Source organism: Wyeomyia smithii, chromosome 2 (genome assembly GCF_029784165.1).
Source record: "Wyeomyia smithii strain HCP4-BCI-WySm-NY-G18 chromosome 2, ASM2978416v1, whole genome shotgun sequence".
Lineage (NCBI taxonomy): Eukaryota > Metazoa > Arthropoda > Insecta > Diptera > Culicidae > Wyeomyia > Wyeomyia smithii.
In genome coordinates, this window is record NC_073695.1 from 177542073 (window position 1) to 177565137 (window position 23065).

Consider the following 23065-nt stretch of genomic DNA (forward strand, 5'->3'; position numbering starts at 1 on the left):
ATACGTACGCATACATCATATGCTGCGACCGAAATCACGCTTTTTCTGTCTATGTGGATTAACTTGTGATTTTAACTCTGCTAACTGAAAGGATCTTCAGCTATACCGCGTGTAACGTTGTATAGTGTTGGTATTTGCAGAAGCAACAGCTTTGAAAACAACATGTCGTAAAAGCAATGCCACAACCAGATGTCAAGAGGATTTGGAGATTCGCATTTTTTAAACTTGCCTTGTCAAACTTTCAAGCTGGAAACATTTTCCAGACAATTTAAATGATAGGTTTTTACGTTTAATATGATATTTTTTAAGATTTCTATTACTACTCATTATACATGTAGAAGAGTTTTTTTTATTGATTTAGCTATTCACAAAACTGGACGGATCAGTGCATTACCGGTACGTTAGCAGAGGCTTGCCAATCCACTCGACGCTTGTACGTTTATCTAGTTGCTTAGGGCGGGGGAAAAAAGTTTGCTTGCAGAAATGCTGAACCCTAACCGATGAGTCTACTTGTTGGCGTGCAAAGATGCATACCGAAAGTGAGTTGCTCTGTGTTACTTCGAGCATAATTCTTAAACTGTTAATATTTTGTGTTGCCGGTATATCTGGAGAAGCATTGCCAGAAAAACAACTATGTTCAGAAGGAGTTTGTGTTTTTTCCTATCTGTGTGGAACAATAATTGAGCAGGGTGAAGGTCTAATTGATGTTCGCCTCGAAAATACCGAATGCCCCTCGGATATGGTGTGTTGCAAGCCGCCAAACGAAGCCCCCGCGGGTGAAGCTCATTGCGAAGGAATTTGTGTTCCTTTTAATCAATGCATGCTTGGTGATGAGAAGTACAATATTGATCTTCGACTTGACCAGAAAGACTGCAGTGAAAATTTGGTATGCTGCCATTCAATGTTAATGGAACACAAGGAAGATGAACATCAAGACCGGTGTGAAGGAAAGTGTGTTCCCCCAGTACAGTGTCTCAATACAACATCCGACAGTGCCCAATATGATTTGAGAAGTTACGATCATACTTGTCCTGTTGATTTAGTGTGTTGTCAGGAGTTTTCGTTTGAAACAACAATAAATAACGGCCTCCAAAGAGATTGTCAGTGTGTGCCATTTTTCGATTGTTTAGACGATGTGATTAACACTGCAAGTATGATAAATTTAAGACTCTCTGAAGACGAATGCCCTAATGATCAAATATGTTGTAAAAACCCACGGCCCATTAGTAGTAACAACAACCAGTTTCACTGTAAAGGAATGTGCGTCCCAATAAATCAGTGTCCAAATGTATTATACAGCCTAATTGATTTGCGTAGTAACGCTGATTGTGCCCAGGATCAAATATGCTGTGCTATGAACGTTCAACTACCCCAAGTTTGTGACGGAACATGTGTACCTTTTGATCAATGTCTCACACCTGGACATTCTGAAATGATTCAATCGGGTAGTAAAAACACGTGTCCTCCAGATTTATTCTGTTGTCCGGATAGTTTTCCCACAATTCCAGACATGAATGAAGAATCTGGAACATGCCAATGTGTTTCGCCATCACAATGCGCGGATCATGGCATCGGTGACATTAAAGACCTCGATCTGAGAACTGCCGGCTGTTCCTTCGACCAAATTTGTTGTGTCAATATTCGGGATCAGAAAAATAATGAGGAGAAAAATCATTGCCGTGGTTCGTGTGTTCCCGAATATCAATGCAGAACTAAGAATACGGCAGATCGGTTGGACCTTCGAATTGGTGAAGAGTGCCCGAAGCAAACGATATGCTGTGAAGCAACAGATTTGATATTAGCAGTCAATTATACCTGTGAAGGAACATGTGTACCCAGTGGCGAATGTTCAACAGTTATGGCAAAAGATTCGATTGATTTGCGCTATGGAGAAGCCTGTCCCAAAGGATTAACCTGTTGCAAGGATTCTCTGAAGCTGCCCCATGCAATTTGTGAAGGAACCTGCGTACCAATCTCTATGTGCCATGATTACACTCAGCATTTTGACAGTTGTTCCAAAGGGAAAGTTTGTTGCAGAAACGTTACGTTTGCAGCGGAATATGCTCCAAACTTAAACGTTTGCCGCGGTACTTGTGTTACACTTCAGCAGTGTAACGACTATATAATTGACAACACAGATTTCCAAGGGAACATCCGCCGCCAAATTTTCGATAACGGTTGTCCTGAGAGTTTAGTATGTTGTGAAAGTTTTTCAAAACAACCCGGTCCCGAAGTCCCGTGGACTCAATGGATCACGGATACCAACAATATGATCGATCAAGACAGTAATAGAGTGAACAAGTCGTGTCTAGTGAACTTAAATACCGACAGATACAATGATGGACAGCAAGAGTTCTCTTGGGTGGTAACGGTTTGGAGAAAACATGAGACTGCACAAGAAGAGTATCGTTGCGTTGGTACACTGATTAAGTCCGATACTGTGCTTGTTCCAGCGGATTGCATTTACGATCTATCACATACACAGCTTTTTGTGAGATTCAGGACATCGAATGGTCAAACGAGAGAAAATGATGAGGTTGGTATAGTTTTCAATTGAACAGATAAATAACACTGGTCAACACAGGTGTAAAGCTCAAGTTGGGAAAACGGAAGATAAGAGCTTTTCAACTGTGAATTTTGATGCCCCTTGCCACCAACATTTTCTTTGAGACTTAAATGGGTTTTTTCGTAAAAATAACGTTGAAGCGACGAACCCGGCGAGCAATTAGTATGCGACACTTTGACGTATGCTGACGCGTATTGACAATTGCTAGAGGCACCAAATTTCACAGGAATGGTTAAAAACCAAATCTTTTTAGCGGCAACTATTTTGAACTATGGGGCAGCATTTTTTCGCTTTTGTCGACCGGTGTGGTTAAAAATAGAATATAGGTGCAATTTACAGAAAGATAAGTTTCCGCCAGTTCAATTTTGTTCACTCAATCAATTTTGTGTACTCTATCTTGCTGAGTAGTTATCGTGCATATGTATAAAATATGTCTTTTTATATATGCTTATTTTACTTCGGCATTTTTCAGCTGTGCCAATAACATATAACCCCTAATTTGACAGAATGGCGCAACTGCAAATCTAGGCCAGAAATAAATTCAACACAACATATAAAACAAATCTCAATCAAACAACTTTTTATTAAAAAATATTCAAAAATCAACCAAATGTTATAAATGAACTAGGCCTCCATTTTTAATACCTACGTGCAATAACTCAATGCTTACTTGCGAAAAAAAAAATAGGATTTGAGGATGTTCAAATGATCAAATAACAATTTCAGGAATTAAGATATGAAAATAATAAAAATATTATATAATTATTATCACTTTTTCCATGAAAATGAAAATCTCTAGGAGAAGGTTTTGACAAAATCATGTTTATGGTTTTTTAAATAATCCATAATTTTCAGTTTATTACATATATATTGAAAATGTGAAGGTTGTGTATCACTGATGTTTGTAGTTTTGTCATAGTTGCAATAAAAATATCAAAATGAATATCTCCAGATCGACATGAACTATCCTACAGTACGGTTGCATTTTACCAACAGCTCGAGGCTAAGTCTTAGACTACCGAGAGATATTAAAATTTTGTTTTTCGCTTTCAACAGGCAATCTTTTTAAAAGACTACCTGAGCAAAATCATTTCAAATCGCCTGGAAATACGCGAAAATTTAATCGACCATTTTTGATTTGAATGAAACCTTGCACACGTATTTGGCTTAGCAAACTGACCATTTTTCACAGGGGGAGAGATTTTTTACACCCATGAGTTACATTCTAAAAGGGCGTATGCCTTTTGGCATAGGATTTATTCGAAGCATTGTAGCCCAGAAACCGTTGGATGTATAGAAAAACTGTCTGAGAATGAGTTGTAGCGAATTGAAAATGCATCATAAAAAAATCTCCACTGTACAAAAAAAAATTTTTTTGACCAAAAAAAATTTAAAATAAAAATTAAATTTCAATTTGAATATTACAAGCGCAAAAGAATTGTATGATTGGTCTAATCAGAAAAGTAATAAAAATTCATCAAAAATGTCATTTAGTTGGGTGTCATATGACGAATATGAACAAGGATATATATTTATAGCACTTAGAACATTTAACTCTTTTCTTGAGAACCGTTCGCCCAATCGTCTTGTTGTCAAAGAATGAATTGTATATTTTTGATCAAGCAGTCCAATGAACGTATGGTTTTTGCTGGAGAACCATGGACAAAATAAGAAAAACGGACTTTTTTTAAAAAGTTGCGTATTAACGTCAACAAAAAAATATTCAGCTCTTTTTTTTAAATTGAAATTTAATGTTAATTTTTTTTTTGGTCAAAAAATTTTTTTTGTGCAGTGTATATTTTTTTATGGTGCATTTTCAATTCCCTACAACTCATTCTCAGACAGTTTTTCTATACAACCAACGGTTTCTGGGCTACAATGCTTCGAATAAAACCTATGCCAAAAGGCTTACGCCCTTTTAGAATATAACTCATGGGTGTAAAAAATCACTCCATCGGTGAAAAATGATCAGTTTGCTAAGCCAAATACGTGTGCAAAGTTTCATTCAAATCAAAAATGGTCGATATTCGACCGTAGGTCATTTGGCGCGATCTTGCTCACCTGTTGAAACGAAAAGTAATAAATTTGTTTTTAGCGTTAACGAGTGTTTAGTGAGTAAACTTGGTTTGAGATATTTCTACTTAAATTCTATAGTGAAGTGAAAGTGTAGTGAAGTTTTCCAGTTATGCCTGGAAAAAATAAAAAAGCTCGCATTGATGCGGCTTCAAAGAAACGTGAGGCATCTCCTCCAAGTGACACTGAAATTTCGACTAACAGGTATGATATTCTTTCTTCCGTTGGAGATCAAGAATTTTTCAAACTTCTCATACTGAGCATAAAGCCGTTATGAAGAAGGTTAAAGTTCCACCTATTGTGGTATTTGTAGCTAATTTAAAAGCATTTCGATCAGATCATTCCATCATTTCTGTTGGATGTAAAAGTTAATTTTCAAATTGGCCGCCAAGGCGAAATTCGTATTTTGGCCGAATCTGTTGATGGCCATAAACATCTTTTACAGTATTTGACTGAAAAGATGTATAAATTTTATTCTTTTGATGCCAAAAACGAGGGACCGTTTAAGGCTGTTTTGAAAGGTCTCTCAAATGATCAAACTATTGATGAAATTAAAGATTGTTTGTCAGAATTACTTGGTTTTGCCCCCAACTAAGTAATTTTGATGAAACGAAAGGCAAATGCCAAAATTAATCAAACTGGAATACACCAGGAAAATTACTTAGTACATTTTGATCGTACCAAAGTACATAATTTGATATGTTTGGAAAAAGCACGTGTTTCATTTAACATGCGAATAAAGTGGGAAAATTTCAAGAGACACGGAGGAATCCATAATCTTACGCAATGCCGGAATTGTCTAGCCTATGGTAATGGAACTCGAAACTGCCATATGGCAGCAAAATGTATGATTTGTGGTGACACTAGTCACACGAAAGATATCTGCTCCGCGAAAGAGACCACTAAAAGTTTCAAATGTGTAAACTGTGGGGGAAATCACAAATCTAATTTCTTTAATTGTCCTGCAAGGTCAAAAATTATTGCTTCCAGACAACGTAGGAATTCTAAACAACCAGTTGTCAATGTGGGTATACAAAAGACTTTCAATACTGTTCAGGCATCACCAGCACTTTCATTAGCAGGTGTATCTGTAGGTAATATTTTAAAATCAGGTAAAAAATTTCAGACAAATAATCCTGTTCAGGCAACACCAGGCTGTTCATATGCCAGTGTCCTTTCAGGTAATATTTCAAATTCAAACACTAACAAACCATTCGTGTTTGATACTGAAAAGTCAGCCAGTATTGATTTAGGTATTCCAACACCCGAAAAGATTGATTACCTACAACAATCCATGCTGCAGTTAATGTCCGCTTTGTTGAGCTGTAACTCGATGTATGAGGCTGTTCAAGTAGGTATGAAATTTACAACTAATATTGTTATGAAATTGAAATTCAGCAATAATTTTAAATAATGCTGTAAATTTTCTAAATTGGAATGCTCGCTCTTTAAAAGCGAAAGAGGATGAATTTTTCAATTTTTTAACAGTCCACGATGTGCATATTGCAGTTGTGACTGAAACGCTTTTAAAGCCAAATATTAAACTATAAAAGAACCCGAATTATATAGTTCATTGGTTTGATAGAATTGATGTTGCCGGTGGTGGAGTTGCAATAGTTATCCACCGTCGAATAAAACATCGTGTTTTACCCCATCTTGAAACCAAAGTTATCGAGAGTTTGGGAATTGAAATTGAAACAAGTATTGGCAATTTATTTATAGCAGCAGTGTATTTGCCTTTTCAATGCACTGGTAGCGAAAAAATTATTTCAAGGGAGATTTGCAAAAACTCACAAGAAATAAATCTAAATTTTTAATCATCGGTGATTTTAATGCGAAACACCGATCTTGGAATAACGCTCAAAGCAATTCCAATGGAAAAATATTGTTTAATGATTGCTCGGCTGGATTTTATTCAATTTTATTTCCAAATGGGCCTACATGTTATTCTTCTATTAGGAATCCATCTACAATTGATTTGGTACTAACAAATCAAAGTCATTCATGCAGTGATTTATTAACTCATGCTGACTTTGATTCTGACCATCTTCCCATAACATTTTCTATTTCCCATGGAACTATTTTAAATCCCACTAGATCTGTGTTAAATTATCACAAGACGTCAATACCAAAGATCTCGTGATCCTGCTTTGAAAATTATTTTTCAAGAATTACAAAAGGAAATTAAACATAGATTCACTCTCTTGCGAAATGAGAATTTCATGAGAGAAGTTAAACAACTAAAACCTCATTCAAAACCTATCTGGAAGCTTTCGAAGGTTCTTAAGAAATCTTCGAAGCCCATTCCAGTCCTTAAATATGGTGATTGCATTTTTCTAACGAATGAACAAAAATCTCAAAAACTTGCTCAGCAATTTGAGAGTGTTCATAACCTCAATTTGAACGTAGTAAGTCCTATTGAAAATGAAGTAAACCAAAAGTATGATCAGATCATCACCCAAGAATTTCTTCCTGATGAGGTATTGGAAACAAACTTGAATGAGGTGCGAACTATTCTCAAAAAATTCAAAAACATGAAAGCACCAGGAGATGATGGGATTTTCTATATCCTCATCAAAAGACTTCCCGAAAACTCTTTAAATTTCTTGGTAAACATTTTTAACAGATGTTTTGCACTAGCACATTTTCTTACGAAATGGAAAAATGCCAAAGTCACTCCAATTTTAAAACCCGAAAAGAATCCAGCTGAATTGAAATTCAAACTTTTTGAAAGAATAATTCTTAATAGAATGATAACACATATTAATGAGAACTCAATTCTTGCAAATGAGCAGTTTGATTTTCGCCATGGGCATTCCATCATCAGTTACTTAGAGTAACAAATATAATTCGAACTAATAATTCTAAAGGTTATTCGACTGGAGCTGCTCTTCTAGATATAGAAAAGGCATTCGACAGTGTTTGGCATAAAGGTTTAAGGGGTTATATACCTGTTTGGTCGAGAAAAGTGAGGGAAGTTTGAAATACGCAGCCTAATCTTTGCAGTATCTATTCGGCCAAAGCATGAATGGTTAGTTCCCATGACATCTTCGGACTACTTACTTACTTTCTTCTATGATGATAGATCGTTGAGATCATATACCGAAACCAGAATACGTCTCCACAAAACTCGGTCTTGGGCTCCTACTCTCCAGTCTCCCCTTACACCCGCTTCTCTGCCATCCTCGTCGACAGCACACATTCAGCGCGTGCGAGGTCTGTCGCATAGATTACCAAGATAAACCAATCCATCTCAACCGCAACACCAACACCCGCAGAACAATCACGTTCTCTGCCAGCTACCATGTGATTTGTTTTGGCAGTGTTTATGGTGAATCCAATTCTCCGACTTCCCTTTTAGGAGCCGGAAAGGCCTCCTCAACAGCTCTACGGTTGACACCAATTATATCAATGTCGTCCGCGAAGCCCAGAAGCATGTGAGACTTAGTGATGATGATGCCGCTTCTCTGCACACCTGCCCTTCGTATTTCACTTTCTAAAGCTATGTTGAACAGCAAGTTCAAGAGCCCGTCACCTTGCTTCAGACCATAATGTCACAAATGCGTCCGAAAATTTACCCGCTGTCCTGACGCATGATGTGAAACCGTCAAAAGTCGCACGTAACAGTTTAACTAGTTTTGTTGGGAAACCATGTTCTAGAATTATTTGACACAGCTCGTTGCGTTTCACTGTGTTGTACGCCACCTTAAAGGCTTTCTACAACGGCCTCAGTGGAACGGGGTACGGGATAGAATTTTGTAAGCGGAATTGAGGAGGGTTACCCTTGCCTCGATAATAGCGACAGTCGAGTCTATGTCCCTGCTTGTAGGTAGGGCATGTGAGTCCTTCCATTCAGTCCGCAGGTAGTTGTTCTTCAGACCATACTTTTAGGATAATCTGGTGAATTGCACTACACAGCCGCTCGCTCCCAACTTTGAAAAGTTCGCCCGTTAAGCCGTCCTTCCCATCGGCTTTGTGGTTCTTTAGTTCTTTGCGAGCATTCTTCACCTCGTCCGATTTGGTGGGTCCAGCTTGTCCGACCTCCCCAATTTCTATCCTGTTTTCCTTGGCGACTCTCTTATCTTCCTCATCGTACAACACCACTACAAAATGTTGCTTCCAATGCCTGGCCACCTGCAATTTATCGGTAATCAGGTTCCTCTCCGGTCATTACACATGGCAGGTACTGACACGATCCGATTCCTGATTCCGTTGCTCGTTCTATAGGATCTCCTCGTGTCGTGCCTGGTGAGGCACGACCGTAGCACAGTGGGGTGACTCCATACAAAGGCTGGCCAAGCAAAAAAAGTGTCGATAAATGCGACAAAAACTTTGTATTTACATAATTTTGGGGCGCTGAACACGAATTTGGCATCCATTTTTTGTTTGGGGCTATCCATAAAGCACGAAATCCAATTTTTAATATTTTTTGGCACTATTTTCCATAGAACTTTATGATCTTTGACCACAAGTAGTGCCACCGGGTGTCCTCCCCATTGAAAAAAAAATACGCTATTTATGGACGACCCCTCAAACTAAACAAATTTTGCCTAAATATATATATATATATATATATATATATATATATATATATATATATATATATATATATATATATATATATATATATATATATATATATATATATATATATTTTTTTTTTTTAATTAACTGAAACAACATTAGTGATACAAACTAATTACAAATTGAAAAAAATCATCATCAGCATCATCGTCTTCCGCAGTGATCGCTTAAATCTCGTGTAGAATTGAGCCGTTGAGAGCAAAAGTGGTACATGTGCCATTTTACACTTTTTGGGTTTTTTGCATAAATTGATGCAGAACGCAATAATGTACTAGAATATCCAAGAAAAACCGAGATCTGATAACCTAAACCAAAATTATAGCCAACACAATTTTTGGTAATTAACACAATCACCATTCCGTTGTGAGCAAAAGTGGTACATGTCCAATCTGTGCGTGTTAGATGAATTGCAAGTCGAGGATCTTAGGATATGAAACAATCATGTCTTCAGCAAAGTTGGTCAAGTGATTGAGTACTTTCCGATGAAGATCTGTCTGCTTTGGAATTTTCACACTACGTGGTGCTAGTGTACCCGTGACTATTTTGTAGCAGAAAGCATTTTACCTATTTCAGTATCAACTCGTATGCTGTTACCAAATACATATACACCAGCGCCACGAAGAGACAGAATTCCTCAACAAACAGATCATCATTCTATAGTACTCAATTACTTGGACAACTCTGCTGAAGACATTAATGTTCTATGTCCTAAGATTAGAGAGCTATAATGCATCCTTCATGCTCACACTGGACATGTACCACTTTTGCTCTCAACGTTTTCTGGTTGTCGTTATTTTTCCCATAGAACAAAAGTGGTACGTGTTTTTGCATTGAAGTTTGTGTAAGTTTCTCAACCAGAACTCGTTATGCTTTCATGTACCGTCTTTTGAAACCTTTCCAGCATTGATTTAGTGCAGTTGTGTTGAAAAAAAATTGTTGGAAATAATTTACTATTTGAGTATTTTCGTTTACCGCGTCTCCTAAAAAATTTACTTAATGGCACATGTACCACTTTTACTCTCAACGGCTCAATTGTTTCCAGAAAATTTGAAGTTCATTATACTTATCAGCAGGGAAAATGTCTTTCGCAGCAATTTACATTTCTTCTAGTAATTTTCGATGTTTAGTTGGTTCATATATATTTTATCTTCCTAATCCGGTTTCTATGGTTGAAAGAGAACATTTTAATACATGTATAACACTATGAATTGACAACTTACTAGACATTAAATTAGGTGGTGCCGCTGAAGTTGAAGGCTCCATAGTAAAATTCGACGAATTTATGAATTTGAATATTTACAACAACTTTTCCTTTGACGTCAAAAATATCCAAGCTATCATTGAAGCTACAGAGCGTTCCAAAGTAATGTACTTTTTTTCAAAAAAATGTCAAAAAACGTCAGTATGCCATGCTTTGAAAAGTCATAAAAAATTCAGATTTCATGATACTGCGTCCAAATTTTGTGCTCACGTTTCTTACGGCGGTGAAGCCAGCAGCTCTTACCTCCCGGTATTTCTCCCGCATGTGACGCGTCACACGATTAGCTGCTACTAACGTGTTGGCGTAGGCTCGGTTCTTCGCTACCGTCACCTCTAGACATTCAGCATCGAACCACCCACTACGCGTGGTTCCCGTAGTCATGCCTATCACTTCTCGCGCTGTTTCGCTGACCGCATCATAGATGTGCTTCCACTGCTCGTTCGGGTCCTCTCCAGCTGGTTCACCGATCCGTCTATCAACTTTCTGAGTATACTTTGCAGCAACTCCATCCGCTGATAATCTCTGGATGTCCAGACGTATCTTTCTCGTCGATCTCGAATAAATACGTTGGACAATCGGGCGCGAATCTTGCCTACCACGAAATAGTGATCCGAGTCGATGTTTGGCCCTCGAAAGGACCGCACATCTTTGACGTCTGAAAAGTGCCGGCCGTCGATCAGCATGAGGTCGATCTGGGAGCAGGCCTCTCCAATGGGGTGTCTCCAGGTGTGCTTCCGAATGTTCAGACGTGCAAAATGGGCCATTCCTCTGGCCTCTTTCTTATCTCCGATGACGATCTTTATACCGTGTTGTGAGCACTCTCCATACGTTTTCTCAAGGAGCTCATAGAACTCCTCATTTACGTTATCGGTTTTATCGTTTGTCGGCGCGTACACGTTGATCAGGCTGTAATTGAAGAATCTGCATAGACGGTCATTAATAGGCCTCCGCCTAATGACACGTTTCATTTGGTTTCCGAGTAACACGAAAACGACGCTCCGTTCCGCTCTCTTGCCGCCACTGTAGTAGATGTGGTACTTGAAAGTAATGTCCGCGGTCGGATCAACCGCCCGGAATTCACGTTCCCCGGTTTTAGGCCAACGCACATCTTGTATGGCTGCTACCTCCACTTTTGCCTTCCGTAGCTCTCTGGTCAAGATGCCGCGCGTGATGGTTCGAGCAGAGCCCTAACATTTCAAAAGCCAAGTTTCCAATCGTTGTCCTTTTTCGTTTGCCTAGGTCTATGCCAATTGTTCCGATTCGTATCATTCTCTGTATTGTTCGTAGTATGTTTATTTTCAGCATGCTGCCTTACTAGGGCTACGATGCCTCGTAACGCGACGGGGCCGTCGTCTTGGGTGTAGCTGGCGAGACACCGCATATCATAGTTCAGCTGTCCGCTCCGGATCAGTCGCTGTTTGAGCCGCCCTTAACCTGGGGAACAGACGCTCAGGTAAGCTGCTCTCCAAGGAAAACAGCTCCCCCTTCGCTGTCAGCATACGACCAAGTTTCCACCGATTCACCGATCTTCCCTCGGTTGCTCGTATACCAGTTGGTACCACGTGGAGGTATGGATAGGAGTTGCTGGGCATTATACATTATAGAGTACTGTAATGAATTTATTTTTTCTCACCCGTCGCCATGCGATGAAGAAACCCCTTCCTTTTTGCGGAGGAGTTTTCACACGAGAAAAAAAACGAGAAAAAAACGTTCCTTGTCTTTTAATTACAATGAACATTCCTAAAGCATACATTCGCTGGTAAGTGGCTCGGCAGGTAACTTCGAATATCGAAGCAAGCTGTTCCTGTGTTTGGCATGGATCCTTAATAAGGATCCTCCAATTCCTCCAATTCAGGGTCTTTGAAAGTTATTGGCCTTTCTTCACGCGGACAGTCGTCAACGTCATGGAAATTACCCTCTTGAAAGCGAGTGACCTAATCACGGCGCATTGTTTCGCTTTGGGCAGCATTTCCGTAAAGTTTTTTAACTCTCAGTAGGCTTCAGCCACCGTTTTTTTTTTTTTTACCATGTCTAGCAAATGTCGATTGTGGTGCACAAAATCAAACATCTTCACAAAATTAAAAGTTCATGACGCCACACAATAAAATGACTCGCCAATTTTTTGTTTAAGCGTAAGTTATATCTTCGGTTCTGGTTCTGGTTTATTTTTGGCATTCTCATAAAATTGCAAACATTGCACGCTTTACTAAACTTTATTAAGGAATTTATAGCTGGCGCCATCTGTTGACAAATATCGAAAACTTAGTTGTGTTCCTAATATAAGTATCAAAATGAATTGTTTCTGTTGAATTTTCTTGTCCATCTTTTAAAAACATAGATCTTTAATCGGACAAAAACTGACCTCAAAACAAAAACAGCTCTGGCATGGTTTTAATATATTCCACAAAGCAAAATATTATCAAGCAAAAAAAACCTTGTTTCTACATTCCGATTCGGAACTCGACTTTCTGTTTATTATAGACAGACTTTGCAGCCAACTGTTTATTTATTTATTTATTTATTTCATATTCCTTTTGTTTACTTGTATCTAGTCCTACAATGGTTACTCAATAAACGAACGATAATACAAGAATGTCAAACTATAAACATCATACGTTTTTCACATTAAAAAACCATCCTTTTAAATTGATTGAAGTTCAGAAAGATTTCCACGTCAGCTCTCGTTGTAAGTCTGGCATAAACGAGATAAAGGCGCTGATTTTCTTAGGATTATTCTCGATCTAGGAATGCTGAATAAATTCACCGCGCGCAGACCATGCGTGGGAAATCGGTAGCTGAGATCGTTGGTAAGATTACAGTGAATAGTGCCATGGACCAGTCGATGAGGCGTAGACACGTCGAGGATGCGCCGACGAGCACTCAATGATGTCAGTTTCAGGCGGCCTATCCTTGTTTCGGCTCATATATACAGAACAATAGCGGGGCTGCTAGCGCTATGGTCCTTCTGATACTTACAATCTCTCCCGAACCGCGAGTCGAACCTGCGACGACTGGCTTGTTAGGCCAGCATCGTACCTCGAGACCAGCTGGGAGGGTAATAATATCAAGCATCTAGAGCATTAATGGATCCGCGTGGTAGTGAAATTATGTCTTAAGTTGAGAAAATGGTTGGTAGGTGTCTGATCTACATAAAATGTCAGCAGCATGTTAATTTTCCTGACGATACTGAAATACGTTTATCTCGACGTAAGATCAACTCATGTGAAAATCTGTTCAAAGTAATACCAAGAGTATAAGCTTTTTGCGAAAAAAGGGTTCCTTTCTTGGCCAGAACCAGAGCTTTGAAAAATCCTTTTCTAAAAAGACGCTTGAACGTTTTCTCGTTCAGTTACATGCTTTCCTTTTTGTGCGATCCTTCGCTCATTTTCAACTTGTATCTGCAGCATGTTCAATTTCAAAGAACGGTTTAAAGCAGAGCGAATGTGGAACGAGCTGCGGGCAACGTTTGCTTCCGCAAAAGGACCGCCGCTTTGTCTTTCATGTCCGTCATAAAATCGTCTGCCGGCATTCACATACCACTTTTCGTTTGCGTTCATGATCGACCGAAAAAACAGTCAATCAGTCTTCAACATTCACGAATATGCAACGGGCTGCGTGCGTTGTTTCCGCAAAAGGAGCACGGCCTCGGTATTCAAGGCCGTTCGGGAAACTTCGTACAATGTTCTGTCTGCATTACCATTCCGTTTTTCGTTTATGTTCATGATCGACCGAAAAAACAGTCAATCAGTCTGAAGCATTCTTACGTTTGAGGCGTAGCGAGAGAATTCCGAAATGATGCTTAACATTCGCATTGTTGTCAAAATTACGATTTGTGGTTGGAATAAGTTTTAAATATATATATTTTAAATAAACAGCTCGCAACGTTTGTATCCGTTGTTTTTTCATAAAGTGAAAGTGGCACATGCTACATGGCCGTCGTATCCAAATTCAATTACGTTTTAATACAAAATTCCAATTCTTTTGATCGACTCGTTTTGTTGCATGCTCTACACTGCATTAGTGCAGTTGATTCTATGAAAGTAAATTGATTAACAGCATTTAAAGAAAAATCAACCACTCGTGCTCGCAAAAACACAAATAGGTAGGTATATACCGTAAAACGGGGTAACATTGATCAGTTTTTTCACGTTTTCGTAAGTACGCTGGGGTCTTTTTTTACGCGGTTTTTTATGTGGTTTTTTTATACGCGATTTTTATAATAACGCGGATAATTTTAACGCGGATTTTTGACATAACGCTGTGCTACAAATGAAAAAAAAAATGCAAGAACTTCTGAAGTGACCTAGTGTAGGTTATAGGTCTTGTTGAGTGTAACATACTATTTATCACATATAGGTAAAATTTGAAAAAAAAAATATAAATCATCTTATTTTATTATATATGAATCATCTTATTTATTTTAAAACTATTCATCACATATAGGTAAACTCTTTAAACATATTTATATTTTTCAAAGTTTTTTTTTTTCGCCTATCCAAAACAACCAAAATATAAAAAATTGGTTGGAAAATAACCGAATTAAACATAAAAATGTAAGCTAAGGTAAAAAGCAGGGTTTTGACCATAACTTATAATATTTGGGTTTTTTTTAAAACTTAAAGTAAACGCGCAAGTAACACATGACTTAAACTATAACCTGTTATATACTGATAGTTTAGTTATTTAAATTAGGCATGTAAAAATAACAAATTGTACTAAAACCAATCGATGCGAGAGACTTCTCTCTCTCGATAAATGATAGCATGAAAAGACCGAATATAAGAGCTTTCTGATTTGAGCCGTGAACGAGTACGTACGGAGACAATTAAGAAGATTAAATCTAAAGATAGTTTTTAATAACTGATTGAAGGAGACCCGACTTATATGTACTAAGTAAAAGCCTATATTGGCTGATTAATTAGATCATTGATCTAATATAACCCACACTAAGTCACATCAAAAGTTCTTGCATTTTTTTATCATTTGTAGCTCCGTGAAATAATTGTGCGATAGAAGCCAAAAATACTGGTTTTCTAAAAAAATATATATATAACTTAGCCAAATATCAACCGATTTTCACCAAAATACTTTCATTTGATTCGGAATTGAATATACTTTCAAAATTATAGTATATTTGTGGTATGTTTCTTAAAAAAACGGCAAATTTCAAATTAAGTCGAAAAACTGCGTGAAAAAATCTAAAAACCTATATTTAAAATCAAATAACTCAACATTTTTCATTGATATTAGTAAACACTTGTATATATTTTGAAAGCTCTATTCATCCCCTTTCTAAAACTGCTTAAATATAAAAAATCGGTTGATAAATGACTGAGTTAAAAAATATTATATGCGCTGAGGTCCAAAAAACCGTATTTTGACCCTAACTTCAGATATTGAGGGTGTTTGTAAAATTTCTAGTATAAGCGAATGTTATACTCAACAAGACCTACAACCTACACTAGGTCACTTCAGAAGTTCTAAATCGCTGTAGCACAATGACGATTATTTTTACGCGAAATAAGTTCAGTATAAGTAAATCCAATAAAGTAAAAATCAATCGTATGGTTCATGACAATAAGATATTCTGTTTTATTAATCTAAATAATGCATATTTTTAATATATTTGCTGTTATTATCAAAAAATAGGCAATTCCCGTTGATTCGGGAAGAAAAAACAAAAATACATTAATAATTTTACAACGATACGAGTCAGGGTCGTTGCGATTTACTTCCGTTTAAGAAACGAAAGCTAAACATGTAGCAAAATTATTATAAAAATGTCATGTTCTTCAATGAATTTTCGTTTTAGAAGCACTGAAAACTTATTTTGCGTGTTTCGTTACCATTTTTATATCATTTTTCAAGTTTAGGAACATACTTCAGAACTTGTAAAGGCTAAGAAAGACTCAGAGCGGGGGCCTAGTGTGGTTGGTAACGTCTCCGTCAACCACGCTCGACGCCTGGGTTCGAATCCCACCGCCGACATAGGTGTCGATGGTTGTGAGGTGGCGTGATCCACTCACAACCAACCCAACTGGTCTAGATTCAATCCTAGCCGACACCGGGAGATTTTCTGAGGTGAAAAATCTCTGGGATCACGCCTTCCATCGCATGAGGAAGTAAAGCCGTTGGCGCCGGTCCGTTAATAAACGGGTCGTGAGTTAGGGTCCTGGGTGTGGAGTCGCCTCCCTGGGCGTCGGTGATTGGCCACAACAGTGGCGGAACTAGACCGACGGAAAATAAGCGAGAATAAAAAAAATAAGAAAGACTTAGAAAAAGGAATAACTCACCATTTCAGATCCAAAATAGCCGAACATATATTTCATGAAGATCACGCTATGACTACCGACAACATTAGTCTAGTTCGATCAGTAACATCCCCTTGGAAATTAGATGTCGCAGAAAGTTTAGAAATTTTCAAACAAAGCCCAGCTACCCTCCTTAACAGAGATCAGGGTAATCATTTCTCTTGGCTTTTTAAATTTCTACCGAAAACTCCCCGACAAGGCATGGATCACCAGGCCGCACATTTCGCTACCTAACTCATGTTGTTTACGTTTTCTGAGTTAAAATTTGCCCCAGTCGTTTACCTTATTAGGTATAAAATTCTTGGGGTTTCACTATTTTCTCCACAGTCCAAATAAGCACTGACGAAGGCACTATGTCAGTGCCGAAATACGTATTTGCAAGTAAAAAGTGAAAAGTGATAGAATTAAATAGTGAAAGTGAATAAAAAGTGAAAAGTGTAGTGAAAATTTGTCTATAAAGACGCTCGAACATGAGTGAATAAATTCGAACATAAGTTAATAAGTTTAGATTTACCTACGTGCCATTATTTTTAATCGGATCTTATTCTTGAATGGAGTTTTTTAAGCAATTTTTTAAAATTACGCGGTTTTTCATACGCGGATTTTTTCAACGCGGTACAACCAACCGCGTAAAAAATGACCCCTGTGTATTTATATATTTTACAACTGAAATTATAGTTTTCATATTTTTAGTACCAGTATTGGCATCCTTTGAACTTGAGAAGTTAGTTTTTAAAGCCCTTCGAAAATCTTGAACATTAAAATATTTGTTTTTCGTCGTTGTTTCCTTATTTGGGGTAACTTTGGATCGGTGTCAATTTTGAATTGTTTTGAAACTTTTTTGGACTAAAAATGTTAGATATTGCTTTGATAACATGTTTAGAGACGTTTTCCGGATTGACATCACGTTCTCCTTAACTGCTCTCATTACGGAGGATAGTCCTGTCCTTGCACCTAGCCGCGGCCTACTGCGAGTCATTTTTATGCCATATGTAATTTCACCTTTCGATGATGAAAAACGTAAACGTTGCGAAATGTGCCAGAAGTTTTTTGTAAGTCAGCAATCGTTGTAGAATGTTTGTGTTCAGAAAACGTATGTTGATCATATATGCAAGGCCTTTCCAACAACGGAAGTATCAATAGGTCAGCTCTAGCCTCTAACGTTCTATGCTCTAGCCAAGACAACTTCCTGGCGTAGACCAGGATGATGTCTGGTTAGAGCATAAAACTGAACTTTCTCAACATATATAATTTAATTAATTATAAATGTAATAAATTTCCATAAATTTTTTTCTAGTTGATTGAGAAAATTAGATAACGGATTTGGAAAACATGTCAATGAATACGAAATGTTTAATATTCGACTAGTATAACGTGCTTTTTTGGCACTTACTGAGAGTAAGAAATACAACGATCAAATTGATTTTAAAATTTGGTTATCAAAACAATAAAAAATTTCAAACAATTCAATATTGTTCAGATCTCGAATGACACAAGACTAAGATGTTTTACTCAAATTTATCAAAAGTAATCACGGGGCAGTTTTATTTCAACTATTCATGAGAAGGGTAAAACTGATCAATGTTACCCCGCTGATCAATGATACCCCGTTTTACGGTACAAAATATTGATTAGAAAATATGATTTCTTTTACACCTTCACGAAAGACTGTGAGGCTAAAAACATAATGGCGCGGCCTGCGCTGCGTGAGCGGTTCGCCCTACCGTGGGTTAATGTACAGCCTTAAGTATACCTGTACATTAAACTGCGGTAGGGCGAGCCGCTTTCGCAGCGCAGGATACGCTACAACCACAGTCGAGTCACAAAAAAAATCAAAAGGCCATCCACCTCAGATGCAAAGCACACAATTAGGAAATGGCAAATCACAGGTGTTAATTGCCGCGCAAGCGACCAAGTTATTTCATTCTTAACTTCCCGCTTTCGGTGCCGTCTTCGCTGGCCCGCAACTCAGCGAAGCTGTAGAAATGGTACCAACTGCCCTATTCACTTTGTGCCTTGAACGTATACATAATGAAAGATTGAACGAAATAAACGAGCGCTGCCATAGCGAATGACCGCCACCTAGGAACTAAAAAAATGTTCAATTCCACTTTGACTGCTCTTTCTCCAGGCGATCGCTGTACTATGCCGAGCAGACAAGTTGACTGCGGAAAGCGATCGCATTCGTGTTTTAACAGTCAACTTGCGATCCTTTACAAAGCACTGAGAACAGTTCGAAACATAAAAGTCTGACGTCTGCTATGAGACAGAATCATCGCGTCTTGGTAATTCATTTATATCTGTTATGCCATTGACATTTTATTTGTTACTAGTTGACCCGGCAATTTTTGCTACGCCAATTTTTTTTTTCATACAATTGATGTCAAACACTCAAACTGATTTCACCTAAATCCAAAGATTTACCTGCTGATTTGTTTATAGTTTGCAAATGCATAGAATCAGACATTGAATACGTTAAAACTCAAAAAATCGATTCTAAAAATACCCATATTGGATGACATTCGGTCATTTGCAGCTAATTTCCAGAAAAGGAAGTCGTCAATGTGGATTACAAAATGGCTTGTAAGTAAATTTCTGGCCTCTGACCATCAGTCTGGTACCGGAAATACCCATATTGAATGATATTCAGCCATTTTTGGTTATTTTCCAGAAACCGGAAGTCACCATTCTAAAATTCAAAATGGGGTCTGAGGTGGATTTTTAGTATCCGTGCAGTGTTATGAAAATGACTGCAAGACAATGACAGCAAATTTTTAACTGATCCGGCTCTCATTGTATTGCACAGCTCTCTCAGTTCCCCACACGTTCGGTGAACAGTCCGACAGCAACTGACGACAGCGCACATGCAACTCCATACGGGCTGTTAGTTTTCATCTCCTTATGTCTGTTGGTTATTCCAAGCTGTCGTAAATGACAGCCTATAATCTTCCGACATCCTTCAGCACGATTCCGAGCGGGATGTCAGGTGATTATGATACACGACAGTCAGGCCGATGAAAGAATGAAAGAGAGATGGTGCGAAGCACGTTTTTTCTTACGTGGGGAATATTATCAACAATGGAAACGGTTTTCTTTGTATTGAATATGCCACCGGCCTGTGAAAAAGGAGAAACGAAAAAATGCGAGTCGATGACAGCCGCAGCCGATCAGCAGACTGTCACACTGAGCAAACTAGGCTGTCATGTCCGAGAGAACAAAATACATGCGCAAGAATGAGCTGTCGTACGCAACACAAGACAGTTTCTTAGCCTTGTGTTAGCTGTAGCTGTATGTGAGCTCTCATGAACAGCTCATGCATGAGGCTGTTAGAGTGAAAAGAGAGAAAAGTCGTCAGTATAGTGTCGCTCTCCAGTCATTCTCCTAAGCTTGTATCCGTGCGTCATCATGATTACGAAAATATCATATTCGGTCACTTTCGGCTGTTTCCAGATACCGGAAGTTGTCATTTTGAATTTTAAAATGACATGTGAAGGTAATTTCTGGCCTACGGGCGTCATTCTGGTTCCGAAAATAACCAGTTTGGGTTGTAATCGGCCTTTTTGGGCTGTTTTCCAGAAACCGTAAGCCACCATCTTAGAATTCAAAATGGGATATGAGGTTGATTTTTGGTTTCTATGCATCGTTACGATTACGGAAATATTCTTATTGGGTGGTATTTGGTCACTTTCTTAAGCTTGAGCTTAAACGACCGCACATTTCGTAGTTGCTCCGTGATCGATCTGAGCTAGTGAAGTTGCACAAGGAACCACGCAAATGACTACTTGGGATTAGTATGCCACCTTCAGTGTACAACAATTCTGTAGCTACTGCTTTGTTCAGATCGATAACGGCGCCACGTCCTTACGATCATTAGGGTAAGAAATGATGTTGAAAGGAAAGAGGTGCTACAGCCGTTGTTGTCGGAGACCGAGTTTTTCTCTGCATCTCCACGACTGCGACGGAAAGGAAAGGTTGTATCACCGCGGTAGGTGACGAAATCGAACTATGTTGCGCGAGAAGTTAGCTCATTACGAAGGCGAACGAGGAATCTTTAGTGTCAAACACCGCGAATAAATACAAGCGGCGCGCGTCAACCATCCACTACCTGATGAATTCAAATTCCGACTCTTCTCGAGAAAGCAAACGCACTCTGGAAGACGGGGTTCTTTGATAGGTATACATTGTGTTGTTATTAGTTCAATCACCATATTTATCAAACGAACTCGATTTGCGACAGGCTTTTTAAAAAGCAACGAGCAGGCAATCTTCGGCCGAACGGTCTTACCAAGATTAAGCTTATCCCTGCATCTCTATTATTGGGTGGTATTTGGTCACTTTCGGCTGTTTTCTAGAAAACGGAAGTCGCCATCTTAGAATTAAAAATGATGTCCGGGTTGATTTTTTTGCCTCTGTGCATCTTTCTGGCTCCGAAAATATTCGTATTGCGTGGTAATCCGTAATTTTGGGTTGTTTTCCTGCGGTTCTCAACCTAGGGTACGCGTACCCCTAGAGGTATGTAAATGCCTTCAGGGGATACGCAAAAAATCTGTAATGGCGGACAAAACAATTTTTCTTTATAATACTTCAATTATTGTTCAAACTTGCTATTAAAACATGACAGTAACAATCAAATAAACCATAGTTCAATTGGAAACCTGAACTAGTCTCCCACAACATGACCTACCACTACTCTCTCCCATTCTGCGAGAATATGCCAAGCCAGGGGGTACAATTGATTTGGAAAATATCGCCAAGGACTACGCGGACAAAACAAGGATGAGAAACGCTGTGCTAGAGGGGCTACCTATTATGATTCCCAATAAAAATTAAAAGTAAAAATAAAATGGCTGGAGCATACATTGAAAGCATTGTAATAGCTCTTGGTGTTTTAAAAATTACGCTCAAATCAACATTTTACGTCAAAATATTAAGAAACCCAATTAACATAAAATTCAAAACGATCAGAATTGTAGCATGACATATTTTGCTTACATCAGTTACAACCTTAATTAAGTTAACGCAACATTCTCCATCGAAACCATGTACCACAAATAGTAGTCGAATATCATTCTTTTCATTTATTTCTCATTCACTACAATTACTGGTTTAACCGTCATTGGTATATGTGAGCTGCACTGCTTTTACAATTTACCTTGCATCACTAGGTTAAGACCTTCCAAAAGAGATTAGGCATACACGAAAAACATGCATTTGTTTGTTCGTTTGACACGTAGGCTCTAATAATGCTAGTTATAATGTTGAATGGCCCATGTCGAAAATATTTTCTTCTCTTTCTACACACAGATCGTTCCTGCCATTAACAAATCAGTACATCCGGACTACAGTAGTACTGCTCAGGACAATAATATTGGACTACTCATCTTGCCCGAAAGTTCACACCGTAACAAACAATTCGTGTGTTTATTCGAGTATAACGAGCAAATCGACGGCGAAAACTGTGTGCTGATCAGCTGGGACGGTTCCACCGGCCATGGTTCAATGACGGAGCCATACAAACATCGAGTAACATTACAAAGCGCTGATCAATGTCAACCGGGTTTTTTGTGTACAACTAGCAACGAGTGGTCAAGAAACTGCATTAACTTTCAAGGTGCCCCATTGATGTGCCAATCGTCATCCAGCCACTGGAAGCAGGCGGGTCTAGTAATGAAGCACAACGTTCGCTGTGACGCAACCGGCATTCCTAAGTCTATACTTGAAATCAGTACGTTTTATCCGTGGATCAAAGAGCAGCTTTCACCCAGTTTCGTTCAGAAGCCACGCGATCGTTTGCCGTTTAATCAGTATCTTCCTGCTTCGTGAGATCAAAACTCAACATTTCATTATGAACGGAACGATGTTCTCTGGTTGATCAATCATCGTGTTTTTTCCGAATGTAAATATCTGTAATATATATCAGTTATTGTGCCTATTATTCAAACAGCTCATTCATTTTTATTACGAAACTGAACCAAAGACCATATTTTAATCTGCTGTGTAGGTATGTACTGCTGAATTCAACATGAGTAATGGGAACAAAAACAAACAAAAACCGAAATTGATACATCACAAGTGAAAGATTAGCGTGCGGTGCCCGTATACATGTCAAGGCAATTGGGTCATTAGTGATCCGATACAGAAAGCACAACCTTTCTTTGGCGAACTGTTGATGACACTTTTTGTAACCTGCCTTTTCCAATTCAAGCTTCGGTAAAGGTCAACTGAGATCCAAGTATAGATGACAGTTCTAAAAGGTATGCTATTCACGTC

General features: G+C 38.4%; 1 protein-coding gene across 1 annotated transcript; it reads left to right on the forward strand.

Annotated features, from left to right (window-relative positions):
- The first annotated feature begins 526 nt into the window (after positions 1–526).
- On the forward strand, positions 527–22686 carry LOC129720230 (uncharacterized). The gene is made up of 2 exons (XM_055671680.1): positions 527–2536; positions 22100–22686. The coding sequence occupies exons 1-2, from the start codon at positions 527–529 to the stop codon at positions 22616–22618; spliced, it is 2529 nt and encodes an 842-aa protein (XP_055527655.1). The 3' UTR covers positions 22619–22686.
- The last annotated feature ends 379 nt before the right edge of the window (positions 22687–23065 follow it).